Source organism: Chiloscyllium plagiosum, chromosome 1 (genome assembly GCF_004010195.1).
Source record: "Chiloscyllium plagiosum isolate BGI_BamShark_2017 chromosome 1, ASM401019v2, whole genome shotgun sequence".
Taxonomy (NCBI): domain Eukaryota; kingdom Metazoa; phylum Chordata; class Chondrichthyes; order Orectolobiformes; family Hemiscylliidae; genus Chiloscyllium; species Chiloscyllium plagiosum.
The window spans coordinates 98,679,803-98,698,765 of NC_057710.1; the positions used below are offsets into that span (position 1 = coordinate 98,679,803).

General features: G+C 42.5%; 1 protein-coding gene across 5 annotated transcripts in view; it reads right to left on the reverse strand.

Moving 5' to 3' along the window:
• The window catches only part of tbc1d1 (TBC1 (tre-2/USP6, BUB2, cdc16) domain family, member 1), a 296,242-nt gene that overhangs the window by 119,275 nt on the left and 158,004 nt on the right, over nucleotides 1–18,963 (reverse strand). For all 5 annotated transcript variants that reach the window (XM_043693132.1, XM_043693142.1, XM_043693152.1 and 2 more), the window contains exons 5-9: nucleotides 13,695–13,827; nucleotides 12,234–12,325; nucleotides 8,895–9,005; nucleotides 8,270–8,401; nucleotides 175–264 (exon numbers count right to left, since the gene is read on the reverse strand). In XM_043693132.1, coding sequence (XP_043549067.1) covers nucleotides 175–264; nucleotides 8,270–8,401; nucleotides 8,895–9,005; nucleotides 12,234–12,325; nucleotides 13,695–13,827 — 558 coding nt within the window. The remainder of the gene's footprint in view (nucleotides 1–174; nucleotides 265–8,269; nucleotides 8,402–8,894; nucleotides 9,006–12,233; nucleotides 12,326–13,694; nucleotides 13,828–18,963) is intronic.

Sequence of the window (18,963 nt, forward strand, 5' to 3'; positions counted from 1 at the left end):
TTGACATTAAACCATCTACATTACGGGCTTTGATACATGTTTTATTTAAAACTTCAGCTATTCTGCATTTCGCTTGGAAAGCTACTATAAAAAAGATGTTACACCTTAAACAAGGAGAGTACATCAATAAGTGATGGACCCCTGCTTTGTGTAGGTTAATGGTGGATAACTCACCTTGGACAGGTTAGAGCTTGAAAGGCTTAATGCTGTTTTTTCTGACACTGTACTTTCAGTGATTGTTTGGCTCTTGTGTCTAGACCCTCCCTACAAAGGCAAAATGCAAAATAATTACAACAGGATTATGTCAAATATGCAGCTTGGAGAAAATCAGGTTATTTAGGACTGCATAAAATCAATAATTTTCAAAGAAACAGCCAGATTATGTGACAATCAATGATGACCCATTGTGCTGATGATTTGGAGATGCCGATGTTGGACTGGGGTGTACAAAGTCAAAAGTCACACAACACCAGATTATAGTCCAACAGGTTTAATGGTGAACCACCTGATGAAGGAGCGGCGCTCCGAAAGCTAGTGTTTCCAATTAAACCTGTTGGACTATAACCTGGTGTTGTGTGGCTTTTAACATTTAGCTTAGACCCCTTTGGTAAGGACTCTGTTCCCGGTCATCCTATTAGGGAATAGCATTGAACAGTGGCTACAAGCTCCTCCACAAGTACAGCAAATGAGAAAGATCTCTCACACACCACCTACTGGATTTCTAACTGGACCTGGGAAAGGAAATGTCATTTATCATCACTTCACTTGCAGCAAAAGATGGCACCACTGAGATTGCGGTCCTTGCAATCTTAATTCTCAACTCCAAGTTGAATTCATAGACCTGGTTTAACTCTGATGGGGTGATGCCTACCAGTGTTGGGATGGAGCAAGAAACATGAATTCTAGGAAGCAGCTGCAACTGGGTGTGACTATAATGAACTTGAAGAAGAAAGGGAGAACTTAGCAACGAATAGAAAGGATTGGCTCTCCATGAATAAATAATCCTTTGATCAGTGAATCACAGAGGGATGAAGGGCAGTAGTAAGGAAATCCACAGTTGAGGTCAAACAATGGGTGAAAATTCCAGTCCACCCCAGCAGGAACATGGCAGCTTTCCCCTTCAATCAGATGGGGGAATGCACCTGTGTGTTTGTGGCAGGAAAATCTCCCTGGATTAAGATGGAAACAGAAATGGGGGTGATATGAAAATCATGCCCGCTCTCACCAGGGTGTGAATTGGTTTCATTTGTGAACCAACTTCCACCAGTTATCCCTCAGCTCACCAGAACCTTGAGACAACTCTGGGATTAAGGTAGAGTTGCACATCTCTCCTGTACCTCTCTATGGGTACTCAGCAAACCCTATCAGGAGGGGAAAATCCCTCAATGGCAGGCACTCAATGATGTTCGCCACTGGCACAATTTTCTACGCATGGGGTCCCAAGGAAGGCTTGGTGCTGAGAGATACTTATTTTGGTTGGACCACCAAGGAACCAACAGGGGGTTCCCATCGATTCTCAGACCAGTTAAACCTCTGTCCAACTGTTAGGCTTTACATCACCGTTAACTTAAAAGCTTCTGAATTATTGCAGTTCCTCAGAATGATCAGCAAATTCAGGCTAAAAATCACACATTTCACGCTCAATTTGAATAAATTAGTGTTTACGTGCCAAGGTTATCCATATTTTACAAAATTCTACCAGACAATACTGCAATCTTAGGACTACTTTACAAAATCAATGTCAGATTTATAATGAAACCCTGTCTACCAAACTTTCAACACTTGATTGTGGAATGCCCCCTCACCGCATTAGGTTGTGAGTTTATTAAGAATACAAAGAACAAAGAGAAGTACAGCTCAGGAACAGGCCCTTTGGCCTGTGCTAATCATTATGCCCTAAATAAACTAAAAATAAAATCTTCTGCCTTATTCGGCCCCTGCCTATTGATGTAACCATCCAGATGTCTCTTAAATGTCACCAATACACGTGCTCCCAAAACCTCTTCTGACAATGCGTTCCAGGCCCCTACCATGCTCTACATGAAAAACTTCCCTCGTACATCTCCCTTAAACTTTCCCCATCTCACCCTGAATGTGCACAGGTACGGTACCTCAAACCCAGCATCCTCTGTAGAGTGGCCATGTTGGATGATGGATATTTCTGGATTTTGGTTTCTGTGTTGGATGATAGTTTGGGTCAAGCCACGTCAGATGGGGCCAAGAATCACAAAGTGCATGGGACAGAACAATACATGAAGATCTAGTCTGGAGAGACATCATGCCAAAGCAACACCAAGCCAAATATCCACGTTAAGTTTTAGCTTTAAATCTTACTGTATTAAAATCGATGCAGAAAGTGTCCAGTTTTCAGACTGCAGTTTTTATATTCTCTACCAGTACGGTCAATAATTGTAAAAAGCCAAAAGAACGGCAGATGCTGCAAATCAGAAACAAAAACAGAAATTGCTGGAAAAGCTCAGCAGGTCTGGCAGCATCTGTGGAGAGATAGGAGAGTTAATGTTGCAAATTCAATGACCCTTCTTCAGAATTGATGGTAGCTAGGAAAAGATTGGTCTTTATGGAGAAGATAGGGTGGGGGAGGGGGTAAGAATTAAACGATAGGTGGAGATATAATCCAAAGAGGAAGGAGGACAGTTGCACAGACATAGGAGTGGATAACAATAACCCTCAGAGAATGAATGGCTGCTGATAGGGACCATTAGTGGCTAACAATGGGTTGTGTGTAACAGTAGACCATGTGATAACAAGGCAGGTGGGTGTGGAGGTTGGGCTAAGTTTTTTTTCTCCTCTGGTCCAGCTCCTTCCCACTTACATCCACAATCTCTCTTACATGTTATGTCAGTTTCAGAAATTCCAGTTTGCAGGCTCCAGCCCCCTCCTCTATACCATGGACATGCAATCTATTTATACACCAATCCCCCATCAGGATGGTCTCATAGCTCTCCTTTCTGCCTGGAAAAAAGGCCTGAACTGTCCACACCCACCGCCACTCTCCTCCACCTGACCAACCTTGTCCTCTCTCTTAATTCCTTTCACTTTCATCAGATTAGAGGGGTGGCCATGGGTACCCACATGGACCCCAGTTATGTCAGTCTCTTTGTGGGATATTTAGATTAGATTCCCTACAGTGTGGAAACAGGCCCTTCGGCCCAACCAGTCCACACCAACCCTCCAAAGAATAACCCACCCTGACTAATGCACCTAACACTATGGGCAATATAGCATGGCCAATTCACCCGACCTGCACATCTTTGGACTATGGGAGGAAACCCACGCAGACACGGGGAGAATGAGCAAACTTCACACAGACAGTCGCCCGAGGCTAGAATCGAATCTGGGACCCTGGCACTGAGAGGCAGCAGTGCTAACCACTGAGCCACCATGCTGCCTCATATGTGGAACATTCCTCGTTCCAGTTCTATTCTGGCCACAAATCACAACTCTTCTGCCAGTGTTGCTTCCCACTCTCGTATGGAAATGGAAAAGTAATATCCATTTTGCTTCCATTTTCCACCATGCCTTCACCGTCACCTGGTCCATCTCTGACTCCTACCTTCCTCGACATCTCTGTTTCCATTTCTGGAGATAGCCTGACCATCAATCTCCACAAAAACAAACCAAGTCCCACATTTACTTTGACTGTACATCCTCGCACCCTACCTTCACATCCTGTGAAGAATCTATTCCATTCTCTCACTTCCTCCATTGCCTACGTTCTGATGATGCCAACTTCAACAAGGCTGTCTCCGAAAGGCCCACCTTCTTCCTCAACCGAGGATTCCCCAGCACTGTTGTCGATAGGGCCCTCAACTGGGTCCGACCCATCTCCCACATTTTGGCCCTCACCCCCTCTCTTCCCACACGCAAAAGCCATAGGGACCCACCAGCATCCAGAGGATCATTATCCACAATTTCCACCACCTCCATTGAGATGCCACCATCAGACACATTCCCCTCCCCTCCCCAGTCCACCTACCACAGGGACCATTCTCTCAGGGACACCCTGGTCCACTCTTCCTTCACTCCCATCACCATCATCTTACCCCCTCCAAGGCACTTTTCCCTGCAATCGCAGAAGGATTAACACCTGCCCATTTACCTCCTCCCTCCTCTAGCCAAAGGCCCAAATGTACTTTCCAGGTGAAGCAATGCTTTGCTTGTATTCTTCACAATTGAGTCTACCGCATTCATGGCTCATAATGTGGTCTCCCCTACACTGGGGAAATGAAGCATAGACTGGGTGACCGCTTTGCAGAACACCTATGTCCTGTCCACAAGAAAGGTTGAGCTTCCAGTTGCCTGTCACTTGAACATATCACCCAGTTCACTGGCCAATTTCTGTGGGAAATCATGTCTCACAAACTTGATTGAGTTTTTTGAAGAAGTAACAAAGAGGATTGATGAGGGCAGAGCAGTAGACGTGATCTATATAGACTTCAGTAAGGCATTCAACAAGGTTCCTCATGGGAGACTGGTTAGCAAAGTTAGATCTCACAGAATACAGGGAGAACGAGCCACTGGTGCAAAGGTAGAAACAGAGGGTGGTGGAGGATTGCTTTTTAGACTGGAGACCTGTGACCAGTGATGTGCCACAAGGATTGGTGCTGGGTCCATACTTTTCGTCATTTATAAAAATGATTTGGATGTGAACATAGGAGGTATAGTTAGGGAAGTGTAGTGGACAGCAAAGAAGGTTTTCTCAGAGTACAATGGGATCTTGATCAGATGGGCTAATGGACTGAGGAGTGGCAGATGGAGTTTAATTTAGATAAATGCGATGCTGCATTTTGAAAAAGCAAATCAGAGCAGGATTTATACACTTAATGGTAAGGTCCTGGGAGTGTTGCTGAACAAAAAGACCTTGGAGTATAGATTGATAGCTCCTTGAAAGTGGAGTCGTAGGTAGATAGGATAGTGAAGGCTGCGTTTGGCATGCTTTCCTTTATTGGTCCGAGGATTGAGTACAGGAGTTGGGAGGTCATGTTGCGGCTGTACAGGACAGTGGTTAGGCCACTTTTGGAATACTGCATGTAATTCTGGTCTCCTTCCTATCAGGAGGATGTTGTGAAATTTGAAAGAGTTCAGAGAAGATTTACAAGGATTGTTGTCAGGGTTGGAGGATTTGAGCAATAGGGCAAGGGTGAATAGACTGGGGCTATTATCCCTGGTGTGTCAGAGGCTGAGGGGTGACCTTATAGAGGTTTATAAAATCATGAGGGGCATGGATAGGATAAATAGACAAAGGCTTTTCCCTGTGGTAGAGGAGTTCAGAACTAGAGAACGTAGGTTTAGGGTGAGAGGAGAAGATATAAAAGGGACCTAAGGGGCAACATTTTCACTCAGAGGGTGGTGCGTGTATGGAATGAGTTGCCAGAGGAAGTGGTGGAGGCTAGTACAATTACAGAATTTAAAAAGGCACCTGGATGGGTACATGAATAGGAAGGGTTTAAGAGGGAAATAGCTGACAAATGGGACTAGATTAGGTTAGGACATCTGGTCGGCATGGATGAGTTGGACAAAAGGATCTGTTTCTGTGCTGTACATCTCTATGACTCTATGCTGCCAGACCTGCTGAGCTTTTCCAGCAATTTCTATTTTTCTTCCTGTCAATAACTGTGTTGAACTACTAATTCAATTCCTGCAGGTGGCACTAGTCAACCATTAAGTTTTAGACCAATACCCACGTTGTTGGAAAAATGCAGCAAAACTGAGAGAACAGTCATAGAGATGTACAGACTCTTCGGTCCAACTCATCCATGCCGACCGGACTGTTACAACAGGCCTGTTACTCTAGATGTGCCCCTTTCTTCCTTTCTCTTTTTAATTCTTACAACTCTTCTCTTGCTAAAAGTCACAAACCCCTTATTGCTTCCTTGATATCAGGCTCCTCCTGCAGTATGAGAGATGATGAATTCAATGTCAATTAGAATGAATTAAAATGAAAAGGTCCTTTTCTATGGTTACAACTGTTAATTTTTCCCTCACTAATTTATTCCCTGACCACAAAGGGTGCTGTACAGAAGAACCCAAATCATTTCCAAATTATGGATCATTGAATAGAGATCTGTTGATCCTGACCAATTTTACCCAAAGCTGGAATTTTAGCCTGGAATACTAGGAATGAGGCATTTGAGGATGCAGGGCTGTTGTCTAGTGGGCTGAATTAAGAACAGCTTTAAGCCTATTGACTACAGAGACTAGCTTTAGGTCATGTACAACATAGAAGTATTGAAGTTGATGGAAATGTGGAATAAAATGAATAAGGTTAAAGAGACAAAAGCAGAAAAGAAAACAGAACAGAACTTGGAAAGAAATGGCAGCACATTAAGCACAGAAGTCAAAGTAAAATATTGATAGATGTTAGAAACATTAAATAAAAGTAAACATTGCAGGCTAAGTCAGTAAATCTGACAACTGAAGTCAGGCAGCCTCTGTGTGGAGCAAAGTAGTTCATACACCATGTTAATGACCTTTCTCTTCCTGCTGTTCTGTCGTTATTTAACACACTCTATGCAGGTGATAATAAACCACTTAAACTGAATAGCAATCTGGGGTCAGAGGTCTATTAAGCTAATCGTGGAATCATACAATACAGAAGCACTTCGGCCCACTGAGTCTGTATGCCCAAAAAAAACTATGACGTATACTAGCCTCATTTTCCCCACACTAGCCCCATAAACCTTGAACATTATGGCACTCCAAGTGTTCATCCAAGTACTTTTTAAAAGGTTGTGAGATTATTCACCTTAACCACCCTTCTAAACACCTTAACCACCCTTCTAAACAGAGCATTCCAGACTCTAACCATTCTCTAGGGGAAAATTATTTCCTCAAATCTCCTCTAAACCTTTCACTTTAAAATTATGGCCCCTTGTTCTCGATCCTTCGATTAAGGAGAGTTGCTGCTTTCCAGTCACCCTGCCCATACCACTCAGAACCTTAAACAGTTCTATCAGGTCTTTAATCTACCTTCATTGCTCTAGAAGACAACTCAAGTTCATCCAGCCTCTCTTGTAGCTGACATGTTCCATCCGAGGCAACATCTTCTGCACTTCTTCCAGTGTGATCACTTCCTTTGTGTAGTATGGTGGCCAGAACCACATACAGTATTAGATTAGATTAGATTACAGTGTGGAAACAGGCCCTTTGGACCAACAAGTTCACACTGACCCGCCGAAGCGCAACCCACTCAGACCCATTCCCCTACATTTATCCCTTCACCTAATACTACGGGCAATTTAGCATGGATTAGTGGTGCTGGAAGAGCACAGCAGTTCAGGCAGCATCCAAGGAGCAATTTAGCATGGCCAATTCACCTGACCTGCACATTTTTGGATTGTGGGAGAATGTGCAAACTCCATACAGTCAGTCGCCTGAGGTGGGAATTGAACGCGCTGTGAGGCAGCAGTGCTAACCACTGTACCGCCCTGAAATTCTAGCTGTTAACTAATCAAAGACCTGTACAACTCCCATGTTACCTCCCTGCTCTTGTAATCTGTGCCTGAAACGATAAAGACAAGTGTTCAGTATGCCTTCTTAACTAACTTGTTAACCTGTCCTAGATTAGTGGTGCTGGAAGAGCACAGCAGTTCAGGCAGCATCCAAAGAACATCCAGAACTGCTGTGTTCTTCCAGCACCACTAATCCAGAATCTGGTTTCCAGCATCTGCAGTCATTGTTTTTACCTTGTTAACCTGTCCTGTCACCTTCAGGGATCTGTTGACAGACACCCCAAGATCCCTCTCTTCTTCGAAGCTTCCTAATGAACTGCCAGATTTTTGCTTCTCTAATATAAAAGCATTTATTTTATTCAAACTAGTTTGCTTCTAACCAAAAACCTTAAAATAAACTGAAGGAAGTTGTGAGCTACTGAGGATAATTGAGAGTGAAAGCAATGGAGATGGATAAAATACAAGAAGACTGGCAGATTCACAATGATAACTATCTGACTTAAGCATCTCCAGGTCCATCATTTCATTTGCAAAATATTGGTGCTGATTAACAGCTATAAGCCTTGAGGTCAATCTCTATGATATCAGCAAACATCAACAGCAGTTGGCATAAAGAGGAAAATGCTGCCAAACCAACCTATTCTTTAGAGATGAACTACACTAGTCAACAAGTCTTTCCTTATTTGGAAGCATTTTATTTCACTGATTAACAGGCAAAATGAGTTTTCAGAGATGAACTCTCCATATTCCATCAAATACTCCAAGTACTTGTAGTTAAGAAACAGCAGAATGCTCACCATTGATAAAATATTCTCCAGAGATTCAGCCAATGATTTTTTAGCCTTGGTCTTGAGGTGGTCTAGTCTGAAGCGGCCAGAGAGAGACTGCTGGCCATTCATATTTGAAGGCTGCGAGCAGCTTTGTGAGGTCTGTCAAGAAATACAAGATCAGCAAAAGTTTTGATCCAATGCAAATGTTTCACACAGAGCAGGATACAAACAAAACGAGTGCAAAGCTTAGACAACTTCAAATGAGGCATCCTAGAATGATCATTATGTAAAAATATGATGTGGAGGTTCCGATTTTTGACTGGGTTGGACAAAGTCAGCAGTCACCTGACAATAGGTTTATTTAAAATTATAAATTTAAGAGCACAGTTCCTTCGTCAGGTGAAGTTCTGATGAAAGAGTAGCACTCTGAAAGTTTATCATTTTAAACAAACCTGTTGAACTATAACCTGGCGTTGAGTGAATAAGTACAGTTTGCTTTCTTTGCATTGATTTTTGCTGTAGTTTTTCCAAAGTGCTGATTTTGAAACCAAGCCTCTGTACTGATTAGACAACAATTGGATTTGTTACTCTACGTTTAATAACACAGCAGTTTTAAAGGAGTTTATTGCTCGCAATCAGGAGGACTCTGTACCTGCTTAGCATCTCCATTGTGGATGTGCAGCTTCTGTTTCCCTTCATAAAGCTGTCGCAGCATTGACAGAACCAGCTCATTTTCTTCCAATTCACTTTTTGGCTTCATTTTCTATGAGCAGTCATCAACATTGATTAAATATTTTCAAACAAGCTCAACCTGCAATTTATCAATGTGTTCCAAAACAAAGGGGCAAAAGCAATTGTTATTTGTTCAGATCCATGTAAAGATTCTAATGATCTAGTGGGAATTTGAACTAAGCATCAAGTCCACAATGTAATCACAGAAGTACTATGACCCACACCATGACTGCAACTGAATCATAGAACATTACCTGCAGCTTTAGTAATGGAGATAGGGGAACAAGGAGAATTTTTTTGTAATGATGATTTTATGATGGGGTAAGAAAGTGAGCAATGACAATATGAAAATAAGTTTCTGAACAGATTTGACGACATGGGTATTTGGACACTTTTAGTCAATACTTTAGAGTTAATGATCATTTATTGAAGCTAAGGACAATGGTGAGTGAACTTCTGAGTTCAGAGTAAGGGTCACTGGACCTGAAACGTTAACTCTGATTTCTCTTCACAGATGCTGCTAGATCTGCTCAGCTTTTCCAGCAATTTCTGTTTTTGTTTCTGATTTACAGCATCCACAGTTCTTGCAATTTTTATCAGAAATTGTAAAACCGACAGCTCAAAGCTAGTCCTCAAGGTACCATTAGTGCTACATTATCAAAGACATCAAACAATGTAGGTGCCAAGGTATAGTCTTATCTCTGTCTCTGCAATTTAAGAGGTGGTGGTGTTGTGTGGTGGGGATGGGGAGGGGAAGGGGGAAAATGGAGGAGGATGAGATTACCAGAGCCTCACAACAGCTTATGACCTGTGCTGACACTGACTCGATCCCTTCTTTGTTACTGCTGCTGGGTAAACCAGATTAATTAGTGTCCTATTTAACTCTAAGCGGAGACTCCAGACCCCACCTCAGACCACAAATCTTATTCTATGCTCATTATCCTCAAACTGCACCACTCCAACGATCTGGACTCCATCGCTGCAATTACTTACAGCCCTACAACTCTGCATTCTTCCAAACCATCCCCCTCCCATTCTCATCCACTTCAACAATGCCTGCTGTGTTAAGGCCAGAGCACTGCAATTAATTCCCTCAAACTCTCCACCACTTTTCTCCTCCATTACAGCCCTCATTACAATCAGTTCCTTGATAAAGATTTTAGTTAGCAGTCCCAATACCATCATCACTGGCTTAAGCCAGAAGGAAAAATATAATAAGGCTTGGAAATAATCTACTGATCAGATTGAAGCTCCATTTTCTTTTCTGTGGCATACAAGACGAGCTGGGCCAGTTTGCCAGTTTTACTGGTGTTTCCCTCTGGGTAGGTGTTAGCTTTTGCCTGATTATGCTCCTGTGAAGGGCATGACACCGTTTACAATGTTAATGGTGCTATGGAAAGGTAAGGACAATGAAAAAAACATTGCCTCTTCCTTTTGCACACCACAGTGCCACAACAGCTTTTCAAAAACAGGAACCTCAGCAAAATGGCAGATATTCCAGAGTTTTAGTGAGAAGTGCCAGAGGCACTAAATGAGACGGACAAGTGGACAGGGTTCAGGAAATATCGCTGCTTGGTAAATAATAGTCACTTGGGTGAAATGAAATCATAGTGTGGTAGGTCTCAGAATTTTCAATATAGACTGACAAAAGAAATTCTCTCCTTCAAGATACCATAGGTGGTAACAGGTCAAGGATTAAAGATTAAAAGAGGCCAGTTACCACTGTGAAAATAGTACTCCACTCATTTCAACTTCAAACTTTATTGGTCTAACAACTGGGGCCAATTGTAAGTTTTAGAAGATATCTGGCTCTCTATATTGGAAATGGCCATTCTTCTTCGAGGTCCTGAATGATGATTCCTATTCCAAAGCCTCCTTCTGTCCAAACCGTTCCATTACAGCTATAGCATAGGCATCCACCCGACAATGTCAAGAAGTAATCCTGAAGCAGGATATATCCAATTGGTCAATTACCACTCCCTCAGCCTATACTCATATCTGTAAACTAATAGAGGGTGCTGTCAAATGGCATGTCTACATTCATAACCTGATCCTCAGTTTGGGTTCTTACTCAGCCTATTTATGGATAGAAGTAAAGAATTATAGAGGTGAGGTAAGAATGACTGTCATTGACAGCATTGGAAAGTGCACAGCATCAAGTCCTGGTTAAACTAAAGTCAGAGGGAATTGGGGGAAAGTTCTCCACTGGTTGGCACCATACTTAGTACAAAGAAAGATGACTGTAGTTATTGGAGGCCACACACCTTCAGCTGTCCTATCAATGACCTTCCCTCCAAGATATGGTCAAAAGTGTAGATGCTTACTGATGATTGCAATGTGTTCAGTTCCTTTCTCACCTGCACAGATAATGAAACACTCCAAGTTCACATTTAGTAAGAACAGGAGTTTTACCTCGGATAGAAATCCCTCTTGCGCTTAAAGGGCTGAAGAGGTTGATTAGGAATAATTTGTTCAGCAAAAACTGAACAAGATCAGGTCTTGGGGTATTGTGTAGCTCATATGTTGTTTGTTACATAAGTGACAGACAATGACCATCCCCAATGAGAGAGAATTAATAACCTCCCCATGAGATTCAATGACATTACAATCACTGAAACTGACTGGACCAGTCCCATAAATACTATTGCTACAAGAGCAGGTCAGAGATTAGGAAATCTGTAGAGTGCAAGTCAGTTCTTGCCTTCAAGTCATATCCAGCAAGGCACAAGTCAGGAATGTTATTAAACACATTCTACTTCCCCAGAACAGTAAAGTTCCAACACTCAAAGTTTTACATCAAAGCATGGGCAGCCAGGTTGTTCAGCACCCCATCCACTATCATAAACAATTTCCTCATCCCACCATTGGCGCAGGCACCTTCACTTGTATATTCCAAAATCTCAGCCTGCACCAAGGAGAAGGACAAAGACTGAAGGTGCATGGGAGCACCATCAATTGCAAGTTCCTCTCTAAGTCGTGCACTACCCTCACTTGGAACGACATCACTGCTCTTTCAATGATGATGGCTCAAAATCCTGGAACATCCTTCCCAATAGCATAGTGGGTCAACCTGCAGCACATGATCTGCATTCTTAGGGGCAACTGGACATCAGCAGTAAGTGCTCACATCTCAAATTAAATTTTAGAAAGTTAGAAGTCTGACACAAAATACACATTTTTTTGGCCATTCTAATTGTAAAACTGAAAAGTCTGAAGTTTACCTTTCACATTTATGGTTAATAAGTAGGATAAAGATTACCTGAACCCCCTCGAAGATGGATCCTTGGTCTTTGTTGTTAAACGTTGATAAATGTTTCTGAATTTCCACCTTGGCTTTTGAGGGGGGTAGGCCTATCAGAAAGTTAAAAAATGAAATCTTAAATCATTACAGCACAATTGAGTAATTTTATTTCTAGCACCGAATTCATTTCTGAAAAAAATGTTATACAACTTATTTCAGCGTGCTTTTATACTCTGAACCCAGTTCAACTCCTATACTCCGATGGATGCATTATCAACTCCAGATGGAAGAAGAAATAAAAGGGTGTAGCAGCCACTCTTAACCCTGCTCTTTGGTAAGTCTTGGAGAACTGAGTTTCACCAGGACACAAAAAGACTACAAGGTTCAGTTTTAACTGTGTGCATTAAGACAAATATTGAAGTAGCGTAACTGATCTTTAGTTACATTAGTTTTTGATCCTGTGATAAATAATGTTCATTTTCTGCAAAACCTGATCGTCCATTGGGGCTGACAGAAGTGCAAATACAGCAGCACCTTTGCTTATTCTATAGCTAATAGGCAACATTGTATATCCCGAAAGAAATTCAGAAATGCAGGTGAAAATTTACAGTTTAAAAGTTTCAATTTAGAAAAGATTTAATACTCTTTGTACTGCCTGTGCCATCCAAAGAAAAAGGAATATTTTTTCACTTGTTTATTCCAAGAGAAATTCTCAGACTCTTGAATTACGCTACATTTATATTGGCATTTTACTTCATCTTCAAGGAGAAAGTGAGGGCTGCAGATGCTGGAGATCAGAGCTGAAAATGTGTTGCTGGAAAAGGGCTTATGCCCGAAACGTCGATTCTCCTGTTCCTTGGATGCTGCCTGACCTGCTGCGCTTTTCCAGCAACACATTTTCAGCATTTTACTTCATCTTGTATAATAATGACGGCTTGGTTTCCACTAGTCATCCAATAGCAACCCTTGTGTGCATCAGAGAGAAAGGGATGTAAGGGTAGGAGTACAAAAAGTGATGTTTATTGGTTAGATCAGTTGATTTTTCATACATTTTAAAGCTGTTGGTAAATTACATTCCACAGGGCACCAGCTGCAATTTGTGAGGAGCATGAGGGAGATGTCCAGCTAGCTGCATTAGTATTGGAATATTTTCATTCAGTCTATAAACTGCCTCCATTTCAGTTCTAAACTCTGATAAGCTTGCAGTGGGAATGAACTGCTTTCATCATGGCGTCATTCCATAACAGGCAATGTTTGGTCAATTCTGGGAGACCTGACTTAAGTACACAACCATAAAAACAAAACAGTAAGGAAGCAATTTTAATCTTCGAGCCAAGAAGTCCTTTGTACCACTCTGAGTTAACGGATGTGGTCAATGTGCCTACTCCAGATATGTGACAGTACCATTGCATAGTAGCAGCAGTATGGGAGTGAGCAGGAAAACCAAAGATGATGTTGAAACTTTTAAAAACACACTACCCTCTATCTTTTCACACAATCTGTGAAGACATGTCATTGGACATCCCTCACACAGCTGAGCTTGGATCTTCATGTTTTGATGGACAGCAGCTGCAGTGAATGCTTGCTTCAATGTCAACATAATTTCATCGACCTGTGGAATAAAGAATGGCGACCATTTTCAGTGCAAAAATGGAAAAGAGACAGATCTACATTAAATACAATCCGGTCAGTTAACAAAATAATGTGAAAATATCTTATCACTTACAGAAAGCCACCAGCATACAGGGTTAACTGGTGATCAACAGACTCCCATTTAGAAATTCTAGCCACCAGTAGTTACGAATACAAAAGGTTTTCCTCCATAAAATAAAACTAACAACTGTGCATGCTGAAGGTCAGAAACAAAAACAGAAATTGCTGGATCTACTCAGCAGATCTGGTACCCACTGTGGACAGTAAGCAGACTTAATGCTTCTAGCCCAGTGACCTTTCTTCAGGACTGGTTCTGCTCCACGTCTGTTCTGAAGAGTCATCACTGGATTCAAAACTTTGTTAAATTTGTTTCTCTCTTCACAGTGGTCACCATACCTGGAGTTTCTCCAACATTTTCTGCTTTTTATTCTCTTCCCTCTCCCATTTCATGCAAAAAAAAGACAAAATTACTTCATGCAAATACATGGAGGTCACAATGCTTTGCATACTGCAAGCTGTACTTTGCTTCAGTATTGTGAATCAAAATGGTCAATGCTGCAGTGGAAAATCAAGAAGGCCGAGATCCCACACCTGTCTCTACCAGCACGCCAGTCTATTTCCATTTTTCACCTCCCAGTGTAAACTTAGCTCTTGTCTGATGTCCCACTTTTTGCTTCTACTGGCACTAACCCAAGAACCATCGTAAGAACAGTGGTACAGTACAGGCCCTGTATTATTGGCATAAAGCAAGTAAAGGACATGGTAGACCAAGAGCCACCTCACCCTGCATTCTGTCTCCAAGTACATTCTGTGTAACGACCTCAGAACATTTGACTAAATTTTAAAATTCTTTTGGCAACTTCTCAGCATTCCCTGTAGGCTCCTGTCTTCTACTCTTTGTGGTAGATCTTGCTGCAACATTTTCTCAGCCTAAGGTAGCAGGTCCACTTGATATGCCTGGGTCTAGCCAGCATATTTAATGAATCCCAAAGTCTACAGTGAAACCAAGGCTCCAGGCAGTAGACCCCCACAGCCCAATCCTCAACTTGCCTCCCCACAATCCCCGACCTGACTCCGCACCCCCAGGCCACCACCCCCACAACCACCATCTTTTACAGACAGCACCAAGTATCAAATCAGCAAAACAAAATTCAGTCCCGAAATTATGAAGGGAATGGGTACGGTGGAGAGAAAGGAGCTGCTCCCCTTGGTGAAAAGGTTAAGAATAAGGGGACACAGTTTTAAAGAGAATGGCAGGAAGTTTAGAGGGAACCTAAGCTAAGAACTTTCACCCAGAGGGAGGTGGGAATTTGGAACACACTGCCTGGAAGGGTAGTTGTGGCAGATAAACCTACAACCTTTACCAAAGTACTTGGATGGAAGCCTGAAGTGACATAACATTTTGGCTATGGGCCTAGTGTTGCAAAGTGTGAAAGTGTACGCAGTAGTGTATTGATTGGTGGGATAGATTCAATGGGCTGAAAGGCCCCTTCTATACTATATGATTCTATTCTCAAAGACATTTTGTTAACAAACAGGTGACATAGCATAATTTTCTTTTGAACAAAATGCAAAAGACACAAAAACAAACAACTAAGGAGACCATGGCTGATTGTATTGTTTTGAATTTAACAATAGACCTTGGAGTGCAGGTTCATAATTCCTAGAAAGTGGAGTCGCAGGTAGATAGGATAGCGAAGGCGGCATTTAGTATGCTTTCCTTTATTGGTCAGAGCATTGTATATAGGAGTTGGGAAGGCATGTTGCGGCTGTACAGGACATTGGTTAGGCCACTTTTGGAATACTGCATGCAATTCTGGTCTCTTCCTATTGGAAGAGATGTTGCGAAACGGTTCAGAAAAGGTTGACACAAGCATGTTGCCAGGGTTGGAGGATTTGAGCTACTGTGAGAGGTTGAAAAGGCTAGGGCTGTTTTCCCTGGAGCGTCAGAGGCTGAGGGGGGCCCTTATAGAGGTTTACAAAATCATGAGGGGCACAGATCAGGTAAATAGACAAAGTCTTTTCCCTAGGGCAGGGGAGTCCAGAACTAGAGGGCGTAGGTTTAGGGCAAGAGGGGAAAGGTATAAAAGAGACCCATGGGGCAATTATTTCATGCAGGGTGTGGTGCGTGTATTGAATGCGCAGCCAGGGGAAGTGGTGGAGGCTGGTACAATTGTAACACTTAAAAGGCATCTGGATGGGTATATAAATAGGAAGGGTTTGGAGGGAGATGGGCCAGATGATTGCAAGTGGGACTAAATTAGGTTGGGATATCTGATTGGCATGGAAGAGTTGGACCGAAGGGTCTGTTTCCGTGCTGTACATTCTAGGACTCTAGACTTCCTTTCACATATTATTAAAGCTCCAATGGGTGTCTCCTGACAATTAGTTCTTATTGGCATATGCTTGGTGGATTCTGAGGCCTGTAGATTAGATTACATTACAGTGTGGAAACAGGTCCTTCGGCCCAACAAGTCCACATCGACCCGCCGAAGCGCAACCCACCCATACCCCTTACCTAACACTAGGGGCAATTTAGCATGGCCAATTCACCTGACCTGCACATCTTTGGACTGTGGGAGGAAACTGGAGCACCCGGAGGAAACCCACGCAGACACGGGGAGAATGTGCAAACTCCACACAGTCAGTCGCCTGAGGCGGGAATTGAACCCGGGTCTCTGGCGCTGTGAGGCAGCAGTGCTAACCACTGTGCCACCGTGCCGCCCAAAACTTCAAGTCTACATTTCCAATTTCTCAGTTCAAATGTAACAGCTGAACATTCCCAAGCAAAATGATTCAGAAAAACCCAAGGACATCTCGAACTGCTGCAACGTGTACTCCCTTCCCCATAAAGATACAAAGCAATACACAGCAGATGGTGCAATCTGATCCTTTCCTCAGGTAGACGGTGCAGCAAATTAGCAGAGCTTGGATGATGCAATAGCACATGTGCACAGAACTCTCAATATCAAGATACAAGTGGTGGAGATACTCCATTAGAGCAGAAGACTACATGAGAAGAAGTCAGTCACAGATTAGCTCAGTTGGTTAGAGGAAAGTGCCTCATAGCACCAAAGGCATGGGGTTCGTCCTTGTATTGGCAAAGGTGTTGTTGTTTCTCACAGGGTCTGCCCTCTTTGCCTTGCCATACTGCAATGCAATACCATAGCACTGAAAAGTGTGGACAGCTATTTTTAGCAATCCTCTGCCACTGAGGACTTAAAAAGAGAGGGGATGGCCAGGGTGGGAAGACGAGAGAAAACACACAGAGTGAGGATAAACGGAAGATGTGGGGACGTACAGTGAAGTGGCTGGAGCCAGTGTAGATCAGAGATACTGGTTAGAGGAATCCATGCACCATCTCAAGAGTTAATTCTAGCTACAAGACAAGCACCTCAGAATAAAATAAATCACATACCGTAGACTATTCAAATAGAATTTAAATAAACATAAATTAAATCATTGAAATATATCAGAGCTCTCAGATCTTTTTCACATACAGTTTTCATAACTGTCTCTAATTCCTTAGATTCTGCTCCATGTACAAAATACGCAATAAGTAAAAGACCAAGTATGTGAAAGCTTAGTCAAGCATAATGATTACAATAGCATCACAACCAACACTTTTACTAATGGTCAAGTGGAGAAATAGAGCCAACGAGGAAACTAGGACAAAGGAGAATGAATGAAACAGGTCAGCTAAGCACAAAGGCTTCCAAAATCCAATTGTGAAAATTAGTTTTTTATATCGTTGCATTACTTTTTCCCTTTCAGCACCTGGGGAATAAATATCCTGAGGTTCCTCTACAAGATACAGATCCAACACAATTTAAAGTATTGCCCCATCTCCCCCACACTCCAAAGGCTGATACTGCCACTAGGAACAAAACATACAATTGTTTGACCATCAATTATCCACAGATGGTCTGTCCATTACACACTTTGCCAATGGACTCCATAACCAAGCCAGTCACACAACAAGCTGGAAGTACACATGCTGGCCAGGCACAAGTTTAAACTAACTCTGCAGGGGCATGGGAACCCAGATTGTAGCTTCAGGGTGCAGGGCCTGGAGTGTAGGGAGGTTAGGAACATGGCATCAATTTCCAAGGAGGGTGCCTGTAAACAGGAAAGTGGCTTGAAGTGTGTATACTTCAATGCAAGAAGTATACGAAATAAGGTAGGTGAACTTGCAGCGTGGGTTGGTACCTGGGACTTCGATGTTGTGGCTATTACGGAGACATGGGTAGAACAGGGACAGGATTGGCTGTTGCAGGTTCCAGGATTTAAATGTTTTAGTAGGGTCAGAGGTGAGGCACAAATAAGTAGAATGGATGGCTTTGAGGTATGTAGAGAAGAGGTGTTGGAAATCCTGGAAAAGGTGAAAATAGATAAGTCCCCTGGGCCTGATGGCATTTACCCTAGGATCCTCTGGGAGGCAAGGGAGGAGATTGCAGAGCCATTGGCCTTGAATTTTATGTCCTCTTTGTCTACAGGAGTAGTCCCAGAAGACTGGAGGATAGCAAATGTGGTCCCCTTGTCCAAAAAGGGGAGTAGGGATAACCCTAGTAACTATAGGCCGGTGAGTCTCACTTCTGTTGTGGGCAAAGTCTTAGAGAGAATTGTAAGGGATAGGAGTTATGCACATCTGGATAGGAATAATGTGATCAAGGATAGTCAGCATGGTTTTGTGAAGGGCAAGTCGTGCCTCACAAACCTTATTGAATTCTTTGAAAAGGTGACGAAGGAGGTTGATGAGGGGAAAGCGGTAGATGTGGTATAAATGGATTTTAGTAAGGCGTTTGATAAGGTTCCCCATGGTAAACTACTGCAAAAAATAGAGGTATGGCATTGAGGGTGAGTTGGAGGTTTGGATTAGGAATTGGCTGGATGGAAAAAGACAGAGGGTAGTAGTTGATGGCAAAGGTTCACCTTGGAGTGCCGTCACTAGCGGTGTTCCGCAAGGATCTGTTTTGGGACCATTGCTGTTTGTCATTTTTATAAATGACCTGGAAGAGGGGTTAGAAGGAGTTGTAAATAGTTGTTAGTTAACTATTCTCTGTTATACTTTAAGAAATAAAGTTGTTACTTTAAC